The following is a 19,313-nucleotide window of genomic DNA, read 5'->3' on the forward strand; positions in this document are numbered from 1 at the left end:
ATGGAACAATAACTATTCTATTCTGTGTGAAAAGCCCTTCAGTGATAAAAGTCCGGTAGCAACACACAGTGAGTATAACATTTAGATGTAATGCTGTTCAGATAAGGTGTTTTGTTTTTACAATATGCTCATATTTCACACATAAAATGACCTTTTCTGCAGTTACTTTTTATTTGATATACTGTGAGTAAATGAAGTCACAGAATTTACCATCAGTTGTTTCAAAGGCTTCACAGTCACAGTTAACAAGGTGCTCAACTTTCAGTTTGGTTTCAAAATAGTCACAACTACTATTTCTATAATACAACCTCTCCACCTGATAGATTGACTGTGTAACATTTGGCATTGTGTGTATTCTGTGAACCGGACTGACAGGAGATATGACAGGCCTTTTTTTTTTTCCCCCATCTTGTCTCATCTTGAATGTAACTCAGATGATGCTATTGGATTGACAGACAGTTCATTGGAAGGACAAGAGTCAGTTTTGATCAACATGACTGAAAGATCAGCAGGATGAAAGGTGAGACAGAATATTTTAGATTGATTGAAACATGGATATCTAGACATGTCCAGAGGCAAGCTTCAGTTCCTTAATCACTAATTCTATAAATGTATTATTTACTTTGGAAAGCATGGGATAGCTTTTAGTGGCTATAAGCTTTTCATGACAGAACTATTACTACATGTTAAAAAAATAAAAATAAAAAAAATAAGTTGTGTGACACAAGATTGAGAAAGGATGAGTGAAGAAAATATACAGAATATATACCATAAAGAGCATTTCTCCAAACCCAATTATGACTAAACACACATGTTGATCCCTACCAAGCAGAGTAAATCTGGAACCCCTCTGCTTCATGTGCTTAAAGTTTGTTGAGCAATTTCTGGAATCTTGACAAATGTTGAGGACATTGTTGAATCTAGTAAATGGGTTGACAGTGCTCTACCACCAACAGAAGTCCAATCGTTGAATATATCCTGGATTGGATATGTACATTACGGTGTGAGGTGTACAGTAGTCTCCATATCTGGAGACAGTGCAGCACAGTTTTTGTTTTCCTCTATCTCACAAACAATAACTATGAGCAGTTTAAAATAGATTTGGATAGAATCTCAAACCCTCAACAGAGTCATCTCTGCACAGGTGGCCCATCTTCTCAGCCAGTAGCAACCTGGAGATGAGGAGGGATTAAACACAATTTAATGAGGAAGATGAATTAAATGACAAAATGCAGCAGATAACATGACAAGTCTTTTTTTTTTTCTGTTGAAAGCTCTCCTGGTGAATATTATGTACAAATCTACCGTATGGAGCATTTTATTGTTATTAATCTGAACCAGTGAGATAACTTACCGCTCTTTAGACAGAAGAACCGAGAGACCCAAGAGCTTTGCAAACTCTGCTGCTGTCAAGGAGCCTTTATCTGACACCTGTACAAGAGGAGGATGAACCACACAGTTTAAAATCAATGGATATTTTTTAATAAGTAGCAGAACACACTGTTTGATCAGTCTTAGGCATGATCATGTCATGAAGTTTGAGACAGCTTACATTGTCCAGAGCTGAGGCTATCATCTCCTCTTCGCTGTGAGACTGCAGCTGGACCACCATCACACCGCTGTCAAACAGACGCAGCCTACACAGAAGACAGGACACGCAAAAGAATGTGTGTGTGTGTGTGTGTGTGTGTGTGTGTGTGTGTGTGTGTGTGTGTGTGTGTGTGTGTGTGTGTGTGTGTGTGTGTGTGAGTGAGTGAGTGAGCGAGAGTGTGTGAGAGGGATAGAGGAGATCAGGTCAACAGTTTTATGTTAAGGTGCTTTTTTTAATTAAGCAATCAACTATTTAAGCCGACTGCAATCATTTTGCATTCATCTTTAGAATCATTTCCATTCATCTGTTTCAAAACAGATTGATGAGACAAACAGAAATGTCATATTTCCACCAGTATTTCCACCATTTTAGGTTTAAATGGCACCCTCAATTATGTCATGCCATTGCAGCCAACTTCTTCTGCCATGTTTAATGAGACATGAGTGAAGAATTAGTTGCAGTAGTTGCGCTATTCATATGTTCGGATGTTCAATGCCAATAAATAGCTCTTCTTCATAAGGTGTAAGTGTATTATTAGAATTCTATTATAATAGTGGTAAATGAACAAATTATTCATCATTTTTATGACAATTATTCTTGAATTAAAATTCCATGCCCTAGAGAGAAAGCTTAAGGACAGCAACCCATTTGGAGAGACTAGGACCAGCAATGTAGGCCAACAGGCCAGTGTTACTTTTGAAACTCTGGGAAGTGACAGGAAATGACAGCTGCGGAGGCCTAGACACTCTTCCAACAACAGGAAGCCAGGCAGGAAGAGCCTGGCCTCCATGAAGCAGGCACCAACCCAGTTCCATGTTCCTTTAACAAACACACAGTGTGTCTATCGTCATGAAGACAAACACAATTCACACTCACCTCAGTGGGAGCTTCAGTGACTCAAACAATTTGCATGCATTTACCAAATCTTCAGGAGATAAAAGCTGTGGGGCAAAAAAAAGTAACCAAAGACATTTGTGAGTAGCATTAATGCACCGATTAAATTGAGTCATGCTATTGATTCAGCAGGAATTAACATGCAAATGAGCTCTATAATTATTCAGTTTTTAGTGCGTGCGTTCATGTGACTATCACCTCCATCCCTCGAGCACGATTCACGAGACAGTACACCTCTGTGAGAGCCATCATACCTCCACGCTCCTGAGTAGGGAGTAGTCGAGTAAAAGAAAAAGTCACGAGGAGCTTAGAATGGAAAAGACAGTCAGTAAAGATGATTAAAATTAATGTTGAGAAAACACGACGCCCACCTCTAAAGGGGCCTGTAGCATATCTCCCAGTTGCTTAGCCAGTTGCAAATGATAGTGTGTACCCGATCCATGCGTTTCTCTGGTAACCGGGTTGGCAATACCCATGCTCAGAAGGTAGGACTTAAATCGTATTGTCTATGAAAAGAAAGGTTCCAAAAAGCAAGCAACTGAAAAATTACTTTGTGGGCAATTAAGCGTAGAGAGAGAGAGAGAGAGAGAGAGAGAGAGAGAGAGAGAGAGAGAGACTTGACAGTGTTACTTAGATGCTTTTAAGATGAAAGGTAAGCACGGCTGCCTGTACAGTAATTAGAAATGACACCAACTGTCATACATGTCTCTGCAACACCATTTACATAACTATGAACACAGAACCCTGTAGTAATTCTACATTATTGCTGCATAAATTGCATGATGTGAGACAAGACATAAACGTTGCTATGTTACATGACGCCCCTGATTGCGAAATGCCAGCATTTCACACAATGGGGCAGCCCTTTGTAGTCTCTATTTGATTCAGTGTAAAAAAACAAAAGCTGGCATCATGAGGTTTTTTTTTTTCTGGCAATTTTGTGGGATCTCTGTGTAAAATGGTCTTGAGTTCGGTTATGTGGGTCAAGTTCTTACTTCATCTTCTGATATGTCTCCCTGCTTGTCTTTGATCTTGTTGGCTATAGATCTGGACAGCTCCACCATCTCTTTGGCCTGTTAATTCGAGCAAATCGCATAGCATTAAATGAGCTCAACACACATTTGATATAAATAAAGACATAAAGAAAGGCAATAGTTATGTTATGTGTAAATCAACAGTTACAGAAATATGAAAACATCCATTACCTTCACCATCAGCTTACTGAGGTCCTCAAAGGCCTGGAAAACAGAGACTAAATGAGCAATGGTGCTGAAAAAATTTCACAATTAAACAAACCACAAAACTTCATGGCTACAGATACAGTTTGAATATCATTCCACAGCACCCCACCCTCTCTTTGGCTGATGTCAAAACTCAACATTCTCCCCAGCTCTAAACCCTCTTTTGTTTTAATACCACAAGTTTCATGTAGCTAAATCTACCATTTTGATTTAATTGATTATATATTCAAGATAAACATACAGGACGTGCAACAAAGGTTGTATAAACACATACAATAACTTGACAGTCGCCTGTTGGCTGTCACAGCAGCTGTGGTCAGCTTGAATTCATTGGCGTTACAATAAATTCTGATGGTGATGAGTTTTTATGGCAGAAAAAAAAAACTGATCAAAAGAACCTTCCTAAACTAAACCCAATCCTTTATTTCCAGTACATTCTGTCATTTTAGTCAAAAAGGTTCAAGTACAGAAATTCAGCTCAGAGCTGTGAGGAGAGTGATGGAATAACACATGGGCTTAACTTGTGTCTTAAATTTCTATTCAACTCTGGAAGTGACACCACCATATTTTCCATTCTAACAGATTTCTCTATTTCAGAGGTTTTGCTTTACCATTACCTCAGAAATGTTTTTGTCTGTTTCTTTTCTCTTCTCCTCTATCTTCCTCTCAATGCCAACAATCCCCACAGCACGTGTCCTTCCTGCCTACAAGACCACGAAGGAAAGAAAAACACGCACAGTGAAACACACACGAATGTTAAAAGTTGGTGACAAGCCTCAAAGGACAAGGAAAGACAAATAACAAGGAGGAGGCTGAACGTGGCCAACTGGTGTTACAGTTCATAAGTGAATTTATAGTGTTTGTCAAAAAATTTTGATTAATGTAATTTCATTTGGGGACACATGACCAAGTGCAAGGAAAATTACTGCCTACGCAAAGCCTTAATTTAACCAAACGCTGTGACGCAGAGTCCAGCTGCTGTGCGACACTAAATCTAATTTGATGCATATGGGTACTGAATCTTTTTCTAAAAACCCTATACAATAGTCAGAAGCTGGTTTAACCAAAGAACCAAAGAATAACAAAGACAACACTGCCATCCTGTGGAACATAATTTAAAGTGACAGAAACTCTCACATTCAGCACAGCACCTGTGAAACTGTCGAATGGAATTTTGACTTATACAGTGTTGGGAAAACAGTTCATATAACGACCTGGTATCTGAATCTATAAATCCGAAGTAGGAAATTCTAATCGAACGAGGAGGTATATCTTCTTAGCTTCTAACCTGAGGCCCCATTCCTGTGGGGATTGGCTGTGAAACCGGCGTATTCTCCCACCTTTTCTGAGTCATCTCCTCTGTTAGCCTCCTGTAAAACTGCAAGCCAGAGACAGTCATGTTAGTTCTGGGTAATCAAGAATCAAACACTACAGGTCTAAAGGAGTACAAAAAGTGAAAACAAAAAGTCCTCTCAGCTACTTCTATAAGTGAGACTACCTCAATCTGCCCATGTTCTTTGAAGGACAGCTTGATGTAGCAGTACTTGCTGTGTTGGTAGGGACCTGGCTCCTTGTTGACAGGGGCTGGATGCAGGTGGATAACTATTTTTGCACTTCAGAATAAGAGATATGAATTGTAAGATCAACAATTTCTTGTCATAAATTGAAATTATTGCAGTTATTAGTCAAAATGAATTGTTGACTTTGGAAACAGAGCTTTCACACAAAAAAAATCTTATCTCAACACGCCATTATTTGCTTTTCACTACATCTCCTCTCCCAAAATACAGACCCAGTTATTACCAAATTTCCACACTACAGTTTTGTTTAATCAAATTATATATTTCAGTTTACAAATATTATTATTGAGTGTTTTATTTTAATACTATAACGCCAAGTCTTGTCAGTGTTGTTAAAAAAAAACAACCAAAAAACCCAGGATGTATCTACTGACACTCACCTCTTTCCTATTCCTGCAGCCTGCTCCTCAAAGAAGATAATCTGTGACAGGGGTGTCGCTATGCAACATTCCTGCAGAGTGGTTGAGGAAGTATTCACATCATTCACTTAAGTAAAAGTTTAAATACAACTAAGCAAAAATACTCCATTATAAGTGAAAGTCCTGCATTAAAACCCCTACTTAAAAGTATCTAAAGTATTAGCTGCATAATGTAGTTAAACTACTGCAGTAAAAGTACAGGTTTGATGCATCTGACTAAGATATACTTATGTATGACATCATTCGATTATTAATACAGAAGCATCAGTGTGTCTGCAGCATGTTACTGTTGTAGCTGCTGCAGGTGGAGCTAGTTTAAGCTACTTTCTAACAGTTTTGGAAACCACTGGTTCAATATTTAATAGTGTTTTTTTTTGTTTTTTGTTTTTAAAGCTTGCTTTATTATCCATTGTGTCAAATCCTCATCTGAAAATTAAAGCTCTCAGATGGATGTAATGGACAGAACAACATTTCCCTCTGAAATGTAGAAGAGTGGGAGTATAAAAGTAACATTAAATGGAAATACTCAAGTAATGTATAGGTAACTACAAATTGTACTTAGTACTACTTGTAAGTGCAGTACTTGAGTAAGTGTACTAAATCACTTCCCACCGATAACTGCGGATGATAAAATAAAAATAAAGAAAACATCGCGAGAGTCGACACACGAAATGTAAAAAGACAAATCTGTGACCAGTTCACACACAGTCAGTGTAGTCAGCGTGAACTATTTACTGCTGTCTTACATGGTTTTTAACGTCCCTCCATATCAGCCGATGGGTGCTCAACAAGACAACTCCAACATCCAGCTTGGCCTGGTACAACGAAAAGAAACAATCAGACCTTTATTATTTCATCTATTTCACTTACAGTCACTGCAATCTACACATTTAACCACCTGAAATAATAACGATCTACACGGGACTTCATCAGCCCCTTCAGTGTACTGTCAATGTTGCAGTAACTATCTTTTATTTATTTTTTTTAAACATGATTTCCTATAAGTTTAAGCCGCCGTGTTGTTGTGTCGGCTACGAGAAAGCGCAACTCTACCTTATCATCACCGTCATACAGTCTGACACCACGTTGCTGGATCACTAAAGTTTCGTTTATTTCCAGGAGCCCGTTCGACCATGAAAACCGGTCCATTTTTTAACTCCGAAAACAACTCGGGTCGCTTCGTGTTCTTCCTCCACCTCGCCGCTGACACTCATTTCATATTTACTTCCTGTACACCGTCTAAAGTTGTCACATCACCGCCTGTACAGAATCGCTGAAACAGACCGTAAAATAACACGAGCTAAAAATAAAATTAAAAAAAAAAAAAAATCAATTCAATGAGCGATTATATTGGTTACGAATGAAATGCTGTATTTTTTATTTTTTTTATTTTTTTTTAATATTAGTCCAAATAATTATGATTATGTTATTTGTCCATGAACGCCACGGGATTAGTTTTCTGAGCAGCTACCCCGGTTGGGTCCTTGTCGGTGTTGACGTTCTTAGCGCCAGCTGTCAGAAGCTAGCTGTCTCTTTTTCCAAGCTCGTGGATTTCAGATATTCTCTTTCACTTTGCACATGTTCCGATCTCCTGTGTAATAACAACAGCGTTGGATTTAAACTGCGCTTGAATGAATGCATGTGCAAATATTAGTTTCTCACTTGTGTTGCGCTGCGCTCAGAGTAGAGGCAGCTGTAGCTTGCTAGCTTGTTGTTAGCTGCGGACAAATCTGGTGCAGACAGGTTTTTTTTTTTTTTTTTTTTTTTTTTTTTTCTTTCTGTAGACAGCTTCTCTGGTTTGGAAGTCATTGTTCAGGGGCGGAAAAAAGTTCTATAGCATGGGAGGACTGTAATGACCATGTGCTTTTGTGATAATGTACTGCGAATATGTATTGGCTTAAAATGTGCTTTTTGCAGGATTAATAATTGAAATCAATAACTTTGAAAAGGCAAAACACTTTGAGACTTGAAGCCATCCGAATGCATTTGATCTTAATTGACCTCATCTGTTGTATTATAAACAGTGTGTTTGTTCACTGCGTGGTATAGTAGGTGTTCATTGTCAAAGAGGCTTAACGTTTGTTATAGACAACAAACATGGATAAAAAGTCATTTGACATTGTCTTGGATGAGATAAGAAAGGTAAGGAGCTTCTAAAACTAATATTTCTGTTCTGTGACCTCGTTTCAACTGATGACTCTTCTATTTTGTGAAACTTGCATCATTGGAAATCTTGTAACTTTCTCATCAGGCTGGGCAATATGTTCATATTGATCAAATCTGGATATGAGAGGAGATCTCGTTTTAGAGTTTGGACACCATCATATCGTGATGTGGCATAATTGTTGTCTTTTTTTCTGGTTTTAAAGGCTGCGTTTACAGTAAAGTGATGTCGTTTTCTGAATTTACCCGACTGTCCCAGCTGTTCTATTATTTGCCTTTATCCTCATAGTCATTATATCCAGATTATTAATGACGATTGATCAAAAATCTTGCTGTAAATACTTTTACAAAATTGTTGAAATATCGACATTTAGCAGGCTGTCTGTAAAGGAGGAGAACAGCCTACATGGTCCTGTGAAAGTCTGTTCCAAGATAATTGAAGTCCAGCTCTTGCACTTCCTTTGGCAAAAAAAAACAGGTGGCCGAGAAAGCTAAAAGAATTATCAGCCAGTCTGACCATGTTCTTATTCACTGTGATGCCCTATTATTATAACATTATAACATTATAATGTGCCACTCAGGAGAACAAATCTACATCAGGTCTTTCCTTCCCTCTGCTATCAGGCTACTGATTGCTGAAATATTTAAACTTGGTTACTTGTATGGACTCTAACTTAATTCTATCTACTGCTGCACATTTTTGTTGTGCTGATGAATGTATGTTGATCTGTTGCTGCTTTGTCTGTGAGCTCTTAAATGTTGTGTGTGTGGACTGAGTAAGCTACAAAACGGACTAAATCTGAATCTCCATCCTGTCTTTAAGTGCGTCCTGACCGATCAGCGGATCAGAGCCATAGAGCAGGTTCATGGATATTTCTCCAGTGAACAGGTAAGCGTCTGAACACTAGCACTCATGCCATAATTTAACGTACTGGATAGACAGGGTAACTTCAAACTTGTGATGCAGGTGTAGAAAACATTCTTCAATGACGAAATATCCCAAATTTAGTCCTAATTTCTTATGAAAAGCTTCATATTACATGACCTGATAAATGACTTGTTGTTGACTTACCTTATAACCAGTGCAACATGTGACTTTGAAATTGATTTCTTTCATAAACTATACTGTATATAGATATTATTCTAAAAACTTTGTTAGACCTAATAATTGCCGCTGTTAAAATGGTCATGGTCTTCCCCACTTCTACTCTACAGTGCAGTTCTAGTGTTTTTCTAAGCTTTAACAAAGTCCTGAATATCTGCAGGTGATGGAAATACTGAAGTACTTCTCATGGGCAGAACCTCAGATCAAAGCAGTCAAAGCTTTGCAGCATGTAAGTAACAGCTTATTTAAGTGATTGGGCAGTTAATGGTTTGCATTAAAACATTCTTCTTTAAATTTACACATTTGAAAAACACTTACAGCGCCAGTATTAGTGACGCTATGAAGATGTATTTAACTTTGTGAAATTAGCGCCTCTCTCTCTTACTGGTATATTTTAAACTGTTAATTAATTAACTTTCTCCTTCTGTTGCCTTTAGAAAATGGTTGCAATCCCGACAACCAAAGTTGCAAATATCCTGAATTGCTTCACCTTCTCAAAGGACAGACTGTTTGTCCTGGAACTGATAGCTTTGTGAGTAAAATTGAAAATGCATTGAAGTGGCCTGAACTGTTTTTTTAAACATTGTTATTCAAATCTTATATTGTAATGTCAACCTGTTGAGGTCAGTGAGTTGTGAAATTGTTGAGTAATTGGTTTACCGTTAAATATGTTTGTTGCCACACAGAAACATTTCAGATGCTCAAAATTATCGTCCTGTGGAAGATCTGTTTCGCATCCACTTGTCTGAGAAGAAGCGTGCTCGTAGGATACTGGAGCAGGTAAGCTTACCATTTAAAAAAAATCTTCTTCATAGTGGTGTTTGTGTTCTAGGTAGGATAGCCTATTTGTTAATCACGTCTTGGTAGTAAACGAGCTGTTGTGGTCCTTTTCATCAATTTTCAAGAGCAGGGACGACCAGTGCATTTAAAAATGCATTAATCCAAGCGAATTGTGACATTTAATAACTAAAACAGGTTGCATGTGTAAATGCTTACCATTTAAAAATCAACGTTGTATACAGAAAACACGCGCACAGTTCCCAAAATGATCATATTTCTGTCACATTAGGTGTGTAAGGTCGGCTGCAAGGCTCCCGTCGCCATGATCTCCTCCTGTGGAATGATACCAGGAAATCCATACCCTAAAGGCAGACCCAGCCTGGTCACTGGCACATTCCCGGTAAGTACTTTATGTTCAGGACTCCGGGCTGAGCTTCCCTGAAGTTCAACAGATTCCTGAGCTAACAGACTTAACTTAGGCTGAACACTCGCAACTAATAATAGAAATAAAGATCTAGATGATGTACTGTTACTGTATTGTAGAAACTTTATACGTTTACCAAAACATCCCCATATGAAGTCAATGATGTGAACTGGGTATGTGAACTTTGAATGGTTCATAACATTAGTTCTTCAGAAATGGCTTCAACACATGAAGCTAACAAGTTCAAATTAGTAGTAGATATGTAGTATGCAAAGACATGTTGGTATGGAAAAATAATTCATAAGATAATACAAATATTTAGGTAAATTAGACTGAAACAGATTTTTCTCGTGAAGACAATAACTCATGAACAGTATAGAGGAGAAATGTTTGTTTTCGGTAATTTAGAAATTATATGAAAGATGAATATAATTAAGGATGATTTTTCGGTGCTCTAAAGTCTGTCGATGACATTAAGAATTAAATTAAATTGGGCTGACAGAAATTATGTTATTATATTGAGTTTGTTTGTCTTGTGATTTTGATTGAAGTTGACAGCAAGGAAGGGTTTTTGTGGATGTTTTTTTTTTTTTCTGCTCAGCATAAGCCCGATCATTTAAAAAGATGGATTGCGTTTCTGATCACAGGGAATCCCTCCGGTGAAAAAAGAAGGCGATAAGAAAGACGACACCTCGAACAGTATGGAGGGGAAAGGAATTGCTTCCCGGATTATTGGACCATTCAAACCTGTAAGCACTCAATGAGAATCGCAGACTGGGATGATGCAATAGTGTCAGGACGCCCCTGAGAAAACTAATGACAGATGGATGTGACATTGATAAAAACATGAACCTTGATAAAACGTCAACCTACATGTCCAGCTGTTTTATGTAAGGTAATGATCAGCGAGGATGCACAATGGGCGGGAATTAGACGAATAATGGAAGCACATATAAAAACACGTTGTAATACTGTAATTATTCTGGTGACTGATGAGGTTATGAAAGATTTGAAATGCCTGATGCTGCATTGTTGACTACTGATCCTACAACGTAGTGGTTTATTTTGCATTGTTTCCCTCTTGGATCTGACTTTGTTTTGTAATCAATGTGTTAGTTTCCTTTTGTTACCTTTTGATATTTGTATTAGAGATTCTAATGAGAAAGAAAAAGCTGATCAGGTTTCCCTTTCTTTAGTTTCCTTCTACCTACAACCCTCACCGACCTGTTCCTTATCCAATACCACCGTGCCGACCTCATGCCACCATCGCACCAAGTAAGACACAATCACAGCTCTCCTTAACTTGACCTGCCCTGTACAGTACTGACTCTGTATACAACCCATCAGGGATTTACAAGCAGTTACTGATCTCTGAGGCTATTTAGGAGTTAATAGTGCTGCTTTAGATATGCACATAAGCATAACTAGGCATGTTTAGTTACTGCAATCAGGAACTGGTTGAGGCTCAGTTAGTAGTGAGGTGTGTTGTGTGCGTTTGCTTTGTGTGTGTGTGTGTGTGTGTGTGTGTGTGTGTGTGTGTGTGTGTGTGTGTGTGTGTGTGTGTGTGTGTGTGTGTGTGTGTGTGTGTGTGTGTCAGTCAGTGTGTGTATGAATGTGGGATGGACACTGTTAATATTTGTAACTGCTACTCAGGTGTGTACAACAACGCAGGCCTTGTTTCTGTGGGAGGGGTTATAACAACCAGCGTGCCCCCTCCCCCCTACAACTCCACCCACAAAGTAGCAGGTACGACTCGATGGAAGCGAGTGTGTGACGGCCGACAGACACCGCTCGAAGCTTGCTGCCTAACCTGCTGGCATGCTGCTTACATGTGCTTTCTCCAGTTTTAATGCCTTCATCAGGTGAAGAATGCGCTTTTGACTTCTGCTGGAGGACACTGAGTGACCAGAAAATAACACCCCCTGGATTTAATTGACATGATATTGGGCTCGCAACATTATATCAGCATTGGCATGTGTTGTCTGATATGAAAACTTTTTTTTACAGAACGCATTGCAGAAAAAGATGCTTGGAGTCAATTTGAAATTGTTCTATTTGTGTTTGTTTGAATTTACAGTTTAATTTACATTTAAGTTGCAATTATTACATTCCCAGTGAAATTCACTGTTTGGATGTATTGGTTTCATTCTGCAAAATACAGTTTACCATTAAACTAAAATATTCTGCCTCTATCACAACATCTTGGACACAAGTGTTTGATAACCACATTTCGGTCGATATATTGATATTAGAATTCTTTTACCCCCTAATATTGGTATCGGCCCTAATCACCCAGTTTCGATCGGGCTCTAATATAATCATTATAAGTGCCTTTCTGCTATATTTAGTATATTATGTAGTATTTATTGTCCTTCATATAATAGCTGTGGACTAAATAGAAAGTTATAGTGAAATACCTATCAATATAATGCAGTGCAATTCAACACCACCACAAATTACAACCTCAAAATGCACCGCAACATACTAACAACTTTAGCATCGTGCAGATATTTCTGGTCAGTCAGTGTAGAAGTATGATTTTGGTGATTTTTGAGATTCTTGGGTTTTCTGGACTGAGAATATCTTCAAACTAACGCCAATAATCTTTTTCTTTCTTGAATCACGCTTTGCTCTGCAATTTAACATGCATCGCTTGAGATAACTTTTTTTTTTTTTTCAGTTTTCACTATTGAAATACATCTTCTATCTACATCATTTAAGGCCTTTGGGGAGAATTCTGGTCATGACTCTAGTTTGAAGCGTGATGAAGTTAATTTAAAGTCACCAAACCAAATAGGTTTTGTAAACATTTCCCCAAAGGTAAGAAGAAGACATATTTTGATCTTGAAAATGATTAAAACATTCTGTGTAATAATTTGCCTGTAGGAAAGCTATCTGGCTCTTCCTTCTTGCCATGTTCCTCCTCATCTTTATTTTATGAGCTTTAACCTATTATGCTTATGTCCTGGAATGAAATCTGTTTTTTACCAATAACATAACTGATGAGAAAAACAAACATAAATCAATCATTTAATGTAACTCTTTTTTGTTTTGTTGAAATGCCTTTAACTTTCTTAGTTAATTCTAACCCCATGTTAAATAATAGTAGTCATCATGTTAGGTTATCTTTTTTACCAGCTCTGACCTCCTTCACTTCCAGGTTACACCAAACCAGGCAATCCTCAGAACACCACACCTGGAGTCAACAGCGGGCCCCTCCTCATTCCTCATGGATCCACGCCTTCTACCCCCGTCCCACCCCAGGCTTCTCTCACTCATCCGTCTCCCACAACCCCCATAACACCAGTTTTCCCCGGCATGGTGCCCTCTCACAACCCCAACGCCCCGTCTCCCTCACCTGCTCCGTCCCCATCTGTGATCAAAGCAGGACCGCAGACCCCCGGTGGTCACGCCACACCCTCATCTGTCATTAAAGCCCACACCCCCTCAGGCACCCCTTGTGGAACCCCTGTCCCCGGTAGCGGGGGTTTCTCCTCTTCCCCCTTCCATAGCCTTTCCCGACCGGGCACCCCTGCCACCTCCCGCAGCGGCCCAGACTCCCTGTCTCAGACGAACTCTATGGGCTCTTCTCACCAGAAGATGTATTCCCAGTCCACAGACCACCACTCAGGACCCTCCTTCCCTGGCATACACCCACAAGCAGGTAACCCTGGGTCAGTGATCCGAAGTTACACCCCCTCTGGACCACAATCTCTCACTCCTGGATCGTCCACTTCAGTGATTCCGAACTGTTCCACCCCAGGCCCCAGTCCCAAACCCTCTCCTGTCCACTCTGTGCAGGCTCAGGCTGTCATGGCTGGAGCCCTGAACAGACACTCTGGGGGTAGTGGCAGTAACAGCCCTGTTCACTCTGCTTTCAAGGGCACCTCTCGCTCAGGCACACCGTCTATTAGCTCACTGTTGGGGCCAGGTTCTGCGCAGGCTGCCCTGGCACGTTCCTTGGGTCTATCACATCCCTCAGGTTCTCCTCAAGTGTCTCTCCCTAGTCCTGTCGCTATCGCTGGCCTGCAAGCGCTGTCTTCCAGTCCCACACCTTCACATTATCCAGGCCTGTCCCCTTTTCAGTCCCTTTCTTCCTCCCTCCCTCCCTCCAGCATCCCTTCATCTATGTCTGCTATGCCTCCCACCACCAACATGTCTAACCACCCACCAACCTCCATCTACCCAGGCCTGGCTCCCAATGCTGCCCCCGGTGCAGCCTCCCCTTTCGGTCTAGGCCTCACCTCTGCCGCCTCTATATTCCCAGGCCTTCCGCCTGGGCCTAGTCCTTCTGCCTTCCCTGGACTGGGCGTGTCAGGTGGGCATGGTGCTGGGAGCCCCGTGTTGTCTTCATTCATGGGACTGCCAGGGGCCACACCATCTTCAGTAGCATCAGTGGCACCGCTGCAGGCAGCAGCAGCAGCAGTTGGAGTGCCATCATCATCACCAGTTTTACCGGGTTTTGCATCTGCCTTCAGCTCCAATTTCCAGCCTGGGTATGTGAACTTAGAATTTGTATTTGCCATTAAAAAGACACCATGTAATACACTGCTCGAACAAATAAAGGGAACACTTAAACAACACATCCTAGATCTCAATGAATGAAATATTCCAGTTGAAAATCTTTATTCATTACATAGTGGAATGTGTTGAGAACAAAATAACATAAGAATGATCAATGGAAATCAAAATCATTATCCCATGGAGGTCTGGATTCAGAATCATACTCAAAATAAAAGTGGAAAAATCAGATCACAGGCTGATCCAACTTCTGTGGAAATTCCTCAAGACAAGTCAAAATGAGTCTCAGTAGTGTGTGTGGCCTCCACGTGCCTGTATGCACTCCCTGCAAGGCCTGGGCATGCTCCTGATGAGACGAGGGATGTTCTCCTGAGGGATCTCCTCCCAGACCTGGATCAAAGCATCAGTCAACTCCTGGACAGTCTGTGGTGCGACGTGGCGTCGGTGGACGGAACGAGACACGATGTCCCAGATGTGCTGGATTGGATTCAGGTCTGGGGAACGGGCAGGCCGGTCCGTAGCATCAATTCCTTCATCATGCAGGAACTGCTGACACACTCCAGCCACATGAGGCCGAGCATTGTCATGCATCAGAAGGAACCCAGGGCCCACTGCACCAGCATATGGTCTTCCAATGGGTCTGAGGATCTCATCCCGGTACCTAATGGCAGTCAGGGTACCTCTGGCTAGCACATGGAGGGCTGTGCGGCCCTCCAAAGAAATGCCTCCCCAGACCATCGCTGACCCACCGCCAAACCGGTCACGCTGGAGGATGTTGCAGGCAGCAGAACGTTCTCCACGGCGTCTCCAGACTCCATCACGTCTGTCACATGTGCTCAGTGTGAACCTGCTCTCATCCGTGAAGAGCACAGGGCGCCGATGGAGAAGCTGCCAATCTTGGTGTTCTCTGGCAAATGCCAATCGCCCTGCACTGTGTTGGGCTGTAAGCACAGGCCCCACTTGTGGACGTCGGGCCCTCATACCACCCTCATGGAGTCTGTTTCTGACAGTTTGAGCAGAAACATGCACATCAGTGGCCTGCTGGAGGTCATTTTGTAGGGCTCTGGCAGTGCTGCTCCTGTTCCTCCTCGCACAAACGAGCAGATAGCGGTCCTGCTGCTGGGTTGTTGTCCTCCTACGGCCCCCTCCACGTCTCCTGGTGTACCGGCCTGTCTCCTGGTATCTCCTCCGTGCTCTTGACACTGTGCTGACAGACACAGCAAACCTTCTTGCCACAGCGTGGATTGATGTGCCATCCTGGATGAGCTGCACTACCTGAGCAGCTTCTGTGGGTTGTAGACACCCCCTCATGCTACCTCTAGTGGTGAGGACACTGGCAAAATGCAAAAGTGACCAAACATCAGCCAGAAAGAATGAGGACAGAGAAATGGTCTGTGGTCACCACCTGCAGAACCGTTCCTTTACAGGGGTTGTCTTGCTAATTGCCTCATTTCCACCTGTTGTCTGTTCCATTTGCATAACAGCAGGTGAAATTGATTCACAATCAGTGTTGCTTCCTAACTGGACAGGTTGATTTCCCAGAAGTGTGATTGACTTGACATTGTGTTGTTTAAGTGTTCCCTTTATTTTTTTTGAGCAGTGTATATTATAATCGAACAAAGTGATAACCTCTCAAATGATTACATTTAAATGAAACCTGAAAAAAACCCTACGTAGACATTTTAGTTTATATCCTGTTCGCTCTTTACAATAGTTTTCACTCTATTTCCAGTAATGTCAGACCAGTATGCAGTGGTCAGAATTAGCCCCTCGAGGTCAGTTGCAACATGTGAAACTGATTTCCACTTGCCTTAATGGGCGTCATAAATCACAGCTATCAATTTTCCACTTTGCGTTTGTTATGATAAGTGAAACACTGAACCTACAAAGTGCAAAGTCCACCTGCACGTGTCCTCAGGAGTGTTATTCCTAGGTCTTCTTTGTGTTGTCTCAAACAGTTCCTTGCCAGCTCTATCAGGTGGTTTTTGTCAGTCATATTTAGTAGGTTACTAAATGTAAATACTTGGTGAGTTAGAAAATAGTATAGTATTTCATAAAAAATACACATTGTATACATATGATAAATGACATAGCAGACATATACCACACTATACTGGTATTTTACAATTACCGTCATTTTGTATCAACTCTGATATTATACTGACACCATGCACACAGACATAAAGGAGCAGTCTAATATTCTGGAAACTCTGCTTATTGTCTACTGGGAGAGAATAAGATGAGGGAGTAACTTCCGGGAGTCCCATAGTTGCTGGGCAACTGCTCAACTATTGGTCAGCACATTAGTCCATGTAAAAAGGCAAAATTATGTTTTTGCTTCCCGGAATTTTTAATACAGATTAAACTGACAAGATATAGCATGTTAATTAATGAGACGGGTCTGCTAAGCTAACAAGATTCTATCTATGTCGTTACATTTATATAGACAAATATGAGAGTGGGGTCAATTTTGTCACATTACTCTTTGCCAGAAAGTGGATTGAAGTGTTTCTTTAAAGCGTAACAGAAACAGTAATCATTAAGAGCTCTGTGTGGTGACAGTAGTTACTGTGCATGTTCCAGGTTGAGCAGTGGACTCCAGCCTCCAGGAAGTAGCGGGTTCCCCGGCCTGCTGTCCTTCCCTGGTGTCCCAGGCTTCTCGCCATCTGCCTCCCCTGCTGCCCTCGGTGGCCTCCACAACCAAGCCATGCAATCTGCCCTGCTGCAGGTAGTTACACATATACACTATACTCCGGTAAAGTAAAAGTATTTGAATGTCAGTTTGACATTCTGCTCTTCCTTTCCTCGCCACAGGGTCATCCGACATCCGGTTTGGAGAGCTTTCCTCCTCAACCCAACAGTTTCACCAACTACCCTCCAGGGCCAGGAAACCCCTTCCCCCTCCAACCAGGCCTGAATTGGCAGTGAAACCTGTCCTGTACACCTCATAACATAGAGTAGACTTACATGCTGAACCCTGTGGTTCACCTTTCCCCACCCATCAGCAAGCTGCAATGTTTATCTTTGGCCTTGAACCCTGAAGAGCACAGGACAACAGATCCAAGAGTTACATTGTGGTGTATTTTACAGGCAGAATGATGTACTAATACAAGAAGCACTACCCTGGAGGAAGTTTAATAATTTGTGGAGAAGATATTACTCATAGTGAACATTTGTAAATATCAGTTGTTAGGTTCTTCAAGTAGACTGTGACTGGTTTTAACGTTAGCCTGACTTGCCTGTTTTTAATCAAGCTCATGAACATTCATTTATGAATAATGAATTCAAAAGAATTTGAAAACTACATGATATCATGTCCTGATGTAGTATTTCATGTCAATCTGAGAGGACAGGAAATGCTTATGAATTGATTTTTTTTTTTCTTCAACCTAATATAGTATTGTGACATGAGCTTCTTCACTGACTTACAGCATATCATGTGGAGTCACATTTTGAAGTGGGCATATCATAAATATTTTGAATCCATGTGTCGTGTCACAGGTGGTGAGTTTTGTACACAGACTTGCGTTTGGCAGCTCTTCTCTTTTTTTGATTTTGTTTTTTCTTTTAGATGAATATATTTTTTGCTGTCAGCATTTTTACTGTGATTCACTTTTTGTATGTTTACAGAGTTCTTTTGAGAGATGTGGCACTTCTACACTGTGACTACAGTATTTGACCAGACATACTGTATGCAGATGTGTCTTTTGATTGACATGTGGGCTTTGAGATATGTATGACTGTATTCTTCACTTATTCTTTGCAGCAGAGTGAAGACTGTACTTTACTTTATTTGCTGTACTCCTCAGTAGTACTCTATCCTACAGAGGTTAACTCATTTGTTTGTTACACTGTGTGGTTTTGATTTGGCCCTTTTTGTATTTGCACCTGTTGTTTTATTTTGCCAGTTAGCTGCTGGTCGTTGTAGCTCTTACTGTATCTGTAATCTATGTAATGCCATGACATTAGGAGACCTCTTTAATAAACTTACTGGAGCTAGACAAATTAATGGAAACTAACTTTATTTTATGAATTACTCAAATCTACAAAGACAGCCAGATGTAAAAGTCAGGTGGATTTTTTTTTGTTTTGTTTTTTCAAAAATGCAAAAAGCTGTACCAAGTTCAAAATGGGCTGAAAAATTACAGGCTTGTATTTCTTTAAAAAAAAAAAAAAGTGGGTTAATGTGGTAAAGGGACAAACAGCGTGATGGGCAATAGTTTGCATCAGAAAAAAAAATTCTGGTTCAGGGACAGAGACACATCTGCCATTGTAGTTGTTGAATATTATAAATTACAGCCTTTAAAAAAATATAGTTCGATTATTTAAGATAATTGGATCAGCGCTGAACGCTGATATCACCTGACATTTTGATTGACATGCATATATTGTCGCTTTATACAATACTTATCATCTAGTCCATAATATTGCTCAACACACAACTGAACAGTCACATGTCAGTGACTCGCGATTGTTACTAACAATTTCCATTTCCCCAAACTTTCCATTCTGCTTATACTTTTACTATCAGTGTAACCAAACCTGTTTTTAAACAATATACATTTTTAATTTTTTTTTTACAAATGATAAAAAAG

General features: G+C 40.4%; 3 protein-coding genes across 4 annotated transcripts in view; 2 read left to right on the forward strand and 1 right to left on the reverse strand.

The window, feature by feature from the left end:
* The window catches only part of mtnr1bb (melatonin receptor 1Bb), a 137,640-nt gene extending 132,831 nt beyond the window's left edge, over positions 1-4,809 (forward strand). The window contains exon 5 of the transcript XR_011311979.1: positions 4,796-4,809. The gene's annotated coding sequence lies outside the window, so the exon portion shown is untranslated. The remainder of the gene's footprint in view (positions 1-4,795) is intronic.
* On the reverse strand, positions 148-6,942 carry vps36 (vacuolar protein sorting 36 homolog). The gene is made up of 14 exons (XM_069721430.1): positions 6,779-6,942; positions 6,472-6,540; positions 5,687-5,757; positions 5,225-5,339; positions 5,015-5,104; positions 4,344-4,430; positions 3,691-3,723; positions 3,481-3,558; positions 2,857-2,991; positions 2,684-2,749; positions 2,468-2,532; positions 1,553-1,637; positions 1,355-1,431; positions 148-1,172 (listed from the first exon to the last, which is right to left on the reverse strand). Exons 1-14 carry the CDS (start codon positions 6,872-6,874, stop codon positions 1,091-1,093), a joined length of 1,149 nt encoding a protein of 382 aa, XP_069577531.1. The 5' UTR covers positions 6,875-6,942; the 3' UTR covers positions 148-1,090.
* Positions 6,943-7,212: 270 nt separating this feature from the next.
* On the forward strand, positions 7,213-18,727 carry proser1 (proline and serine rich 1). 2 transcript variants are annotated; one of them, XM_069721176.1, is made up of 12 exons: positions 7,213-7,867; positions 8,712-8,777; positions 9,154-9,222; positions 9,431-9,525; positions 9,680-9,773; positions 10,063-10,173; positions 10,845-10,946; positions 11,394-11,472; positions 11,851-11,943; positions 13,358-14,693; positions 17,302-17,446; positions 17,533-18,727. In XM_069721176.1, exons 1-12 carry the CDS (start codon positions 7,823-7,825, stop codon positions 17,644-17,646), a joined length of 2,349 nt encoding a protein of 782 aa, XP_069577277.1. In that variant the 5' UTR covers positions 7,213-7,822; the 3' UTR covers positions 17,647-18,727. The 2 variants fall into 2 exon arrangements, with proteins under 2 accessions (XP_069577277.1, XP_069577287.1); XM_069721186.1 differs by lacking the exon at positions 11,851-11,943.
* Positions 18,728-19,313: the final 586 nt, after the last annotated feature.

Source organism: Brachyistius frenatus, unplaced genomic scaffold (genome assembly GCF_029030835.1).
Source record: "Brachyistius frenatus isolate BFR_SWC_R1_liver_20210118 unplaced genomic scaffold, ASM2903083v1 Contig_5, whole genome shotgun sequence".
Taxonomy (NCBI): domain Eukaryota; kingdom Metazoa; phylum Chordata; class Actinopteri; family Embiotocidae; genus Brachyistius; species Brachyistius frenatus.

Excerpts from the sequence above, each read along its gene's own strand:
- vps36 (XM_069721430.1), bottom strand. The coding sequence starts at position 6,874 with ATGGACCGGTTTTCATGGTCGAACGGGCTCCTGGAAATAAACGAAACT. Across the intron at positions 6,541-6,778 it reads TGTATGACGGTGATGATAAG|GCCAAGCTGGATGTTGGAGT; the intron begins GTAGAGTTGCGC and ends TCGTTGTACCAG. Across the intron at positions 1,432-1,552 it reads TAGCCTCAGCTCTGGACAAT|GTGTCAGATAAAGGCTCCTT; the intron begins GTAAGCTGTCTC and ends CCTCTTGTACAG.
- proser1 (XM_069721176.1), top strand. The coding sequence starts at position 7,823 with ATGGATAAAAAGTCATTTGACATTGTCTTGGATGAGATAAGAAAG. Across the intron at positions 9,223-9,430 it reads CAGTCAAAGCTTTGCAGCAT|AAAATGGTTGCAATCCCGAC; the intron begins GTAAGTAACAGC and ends TGTTGCCTTTAG. Across the intron at positions 17,447-17,532 it reads TGCAATCTGCCCTGCTGCAG|GGTCATCCGACATCCGGTTT; the intron begins GTAGTTACACAT and ends TCCTCGCCACAG.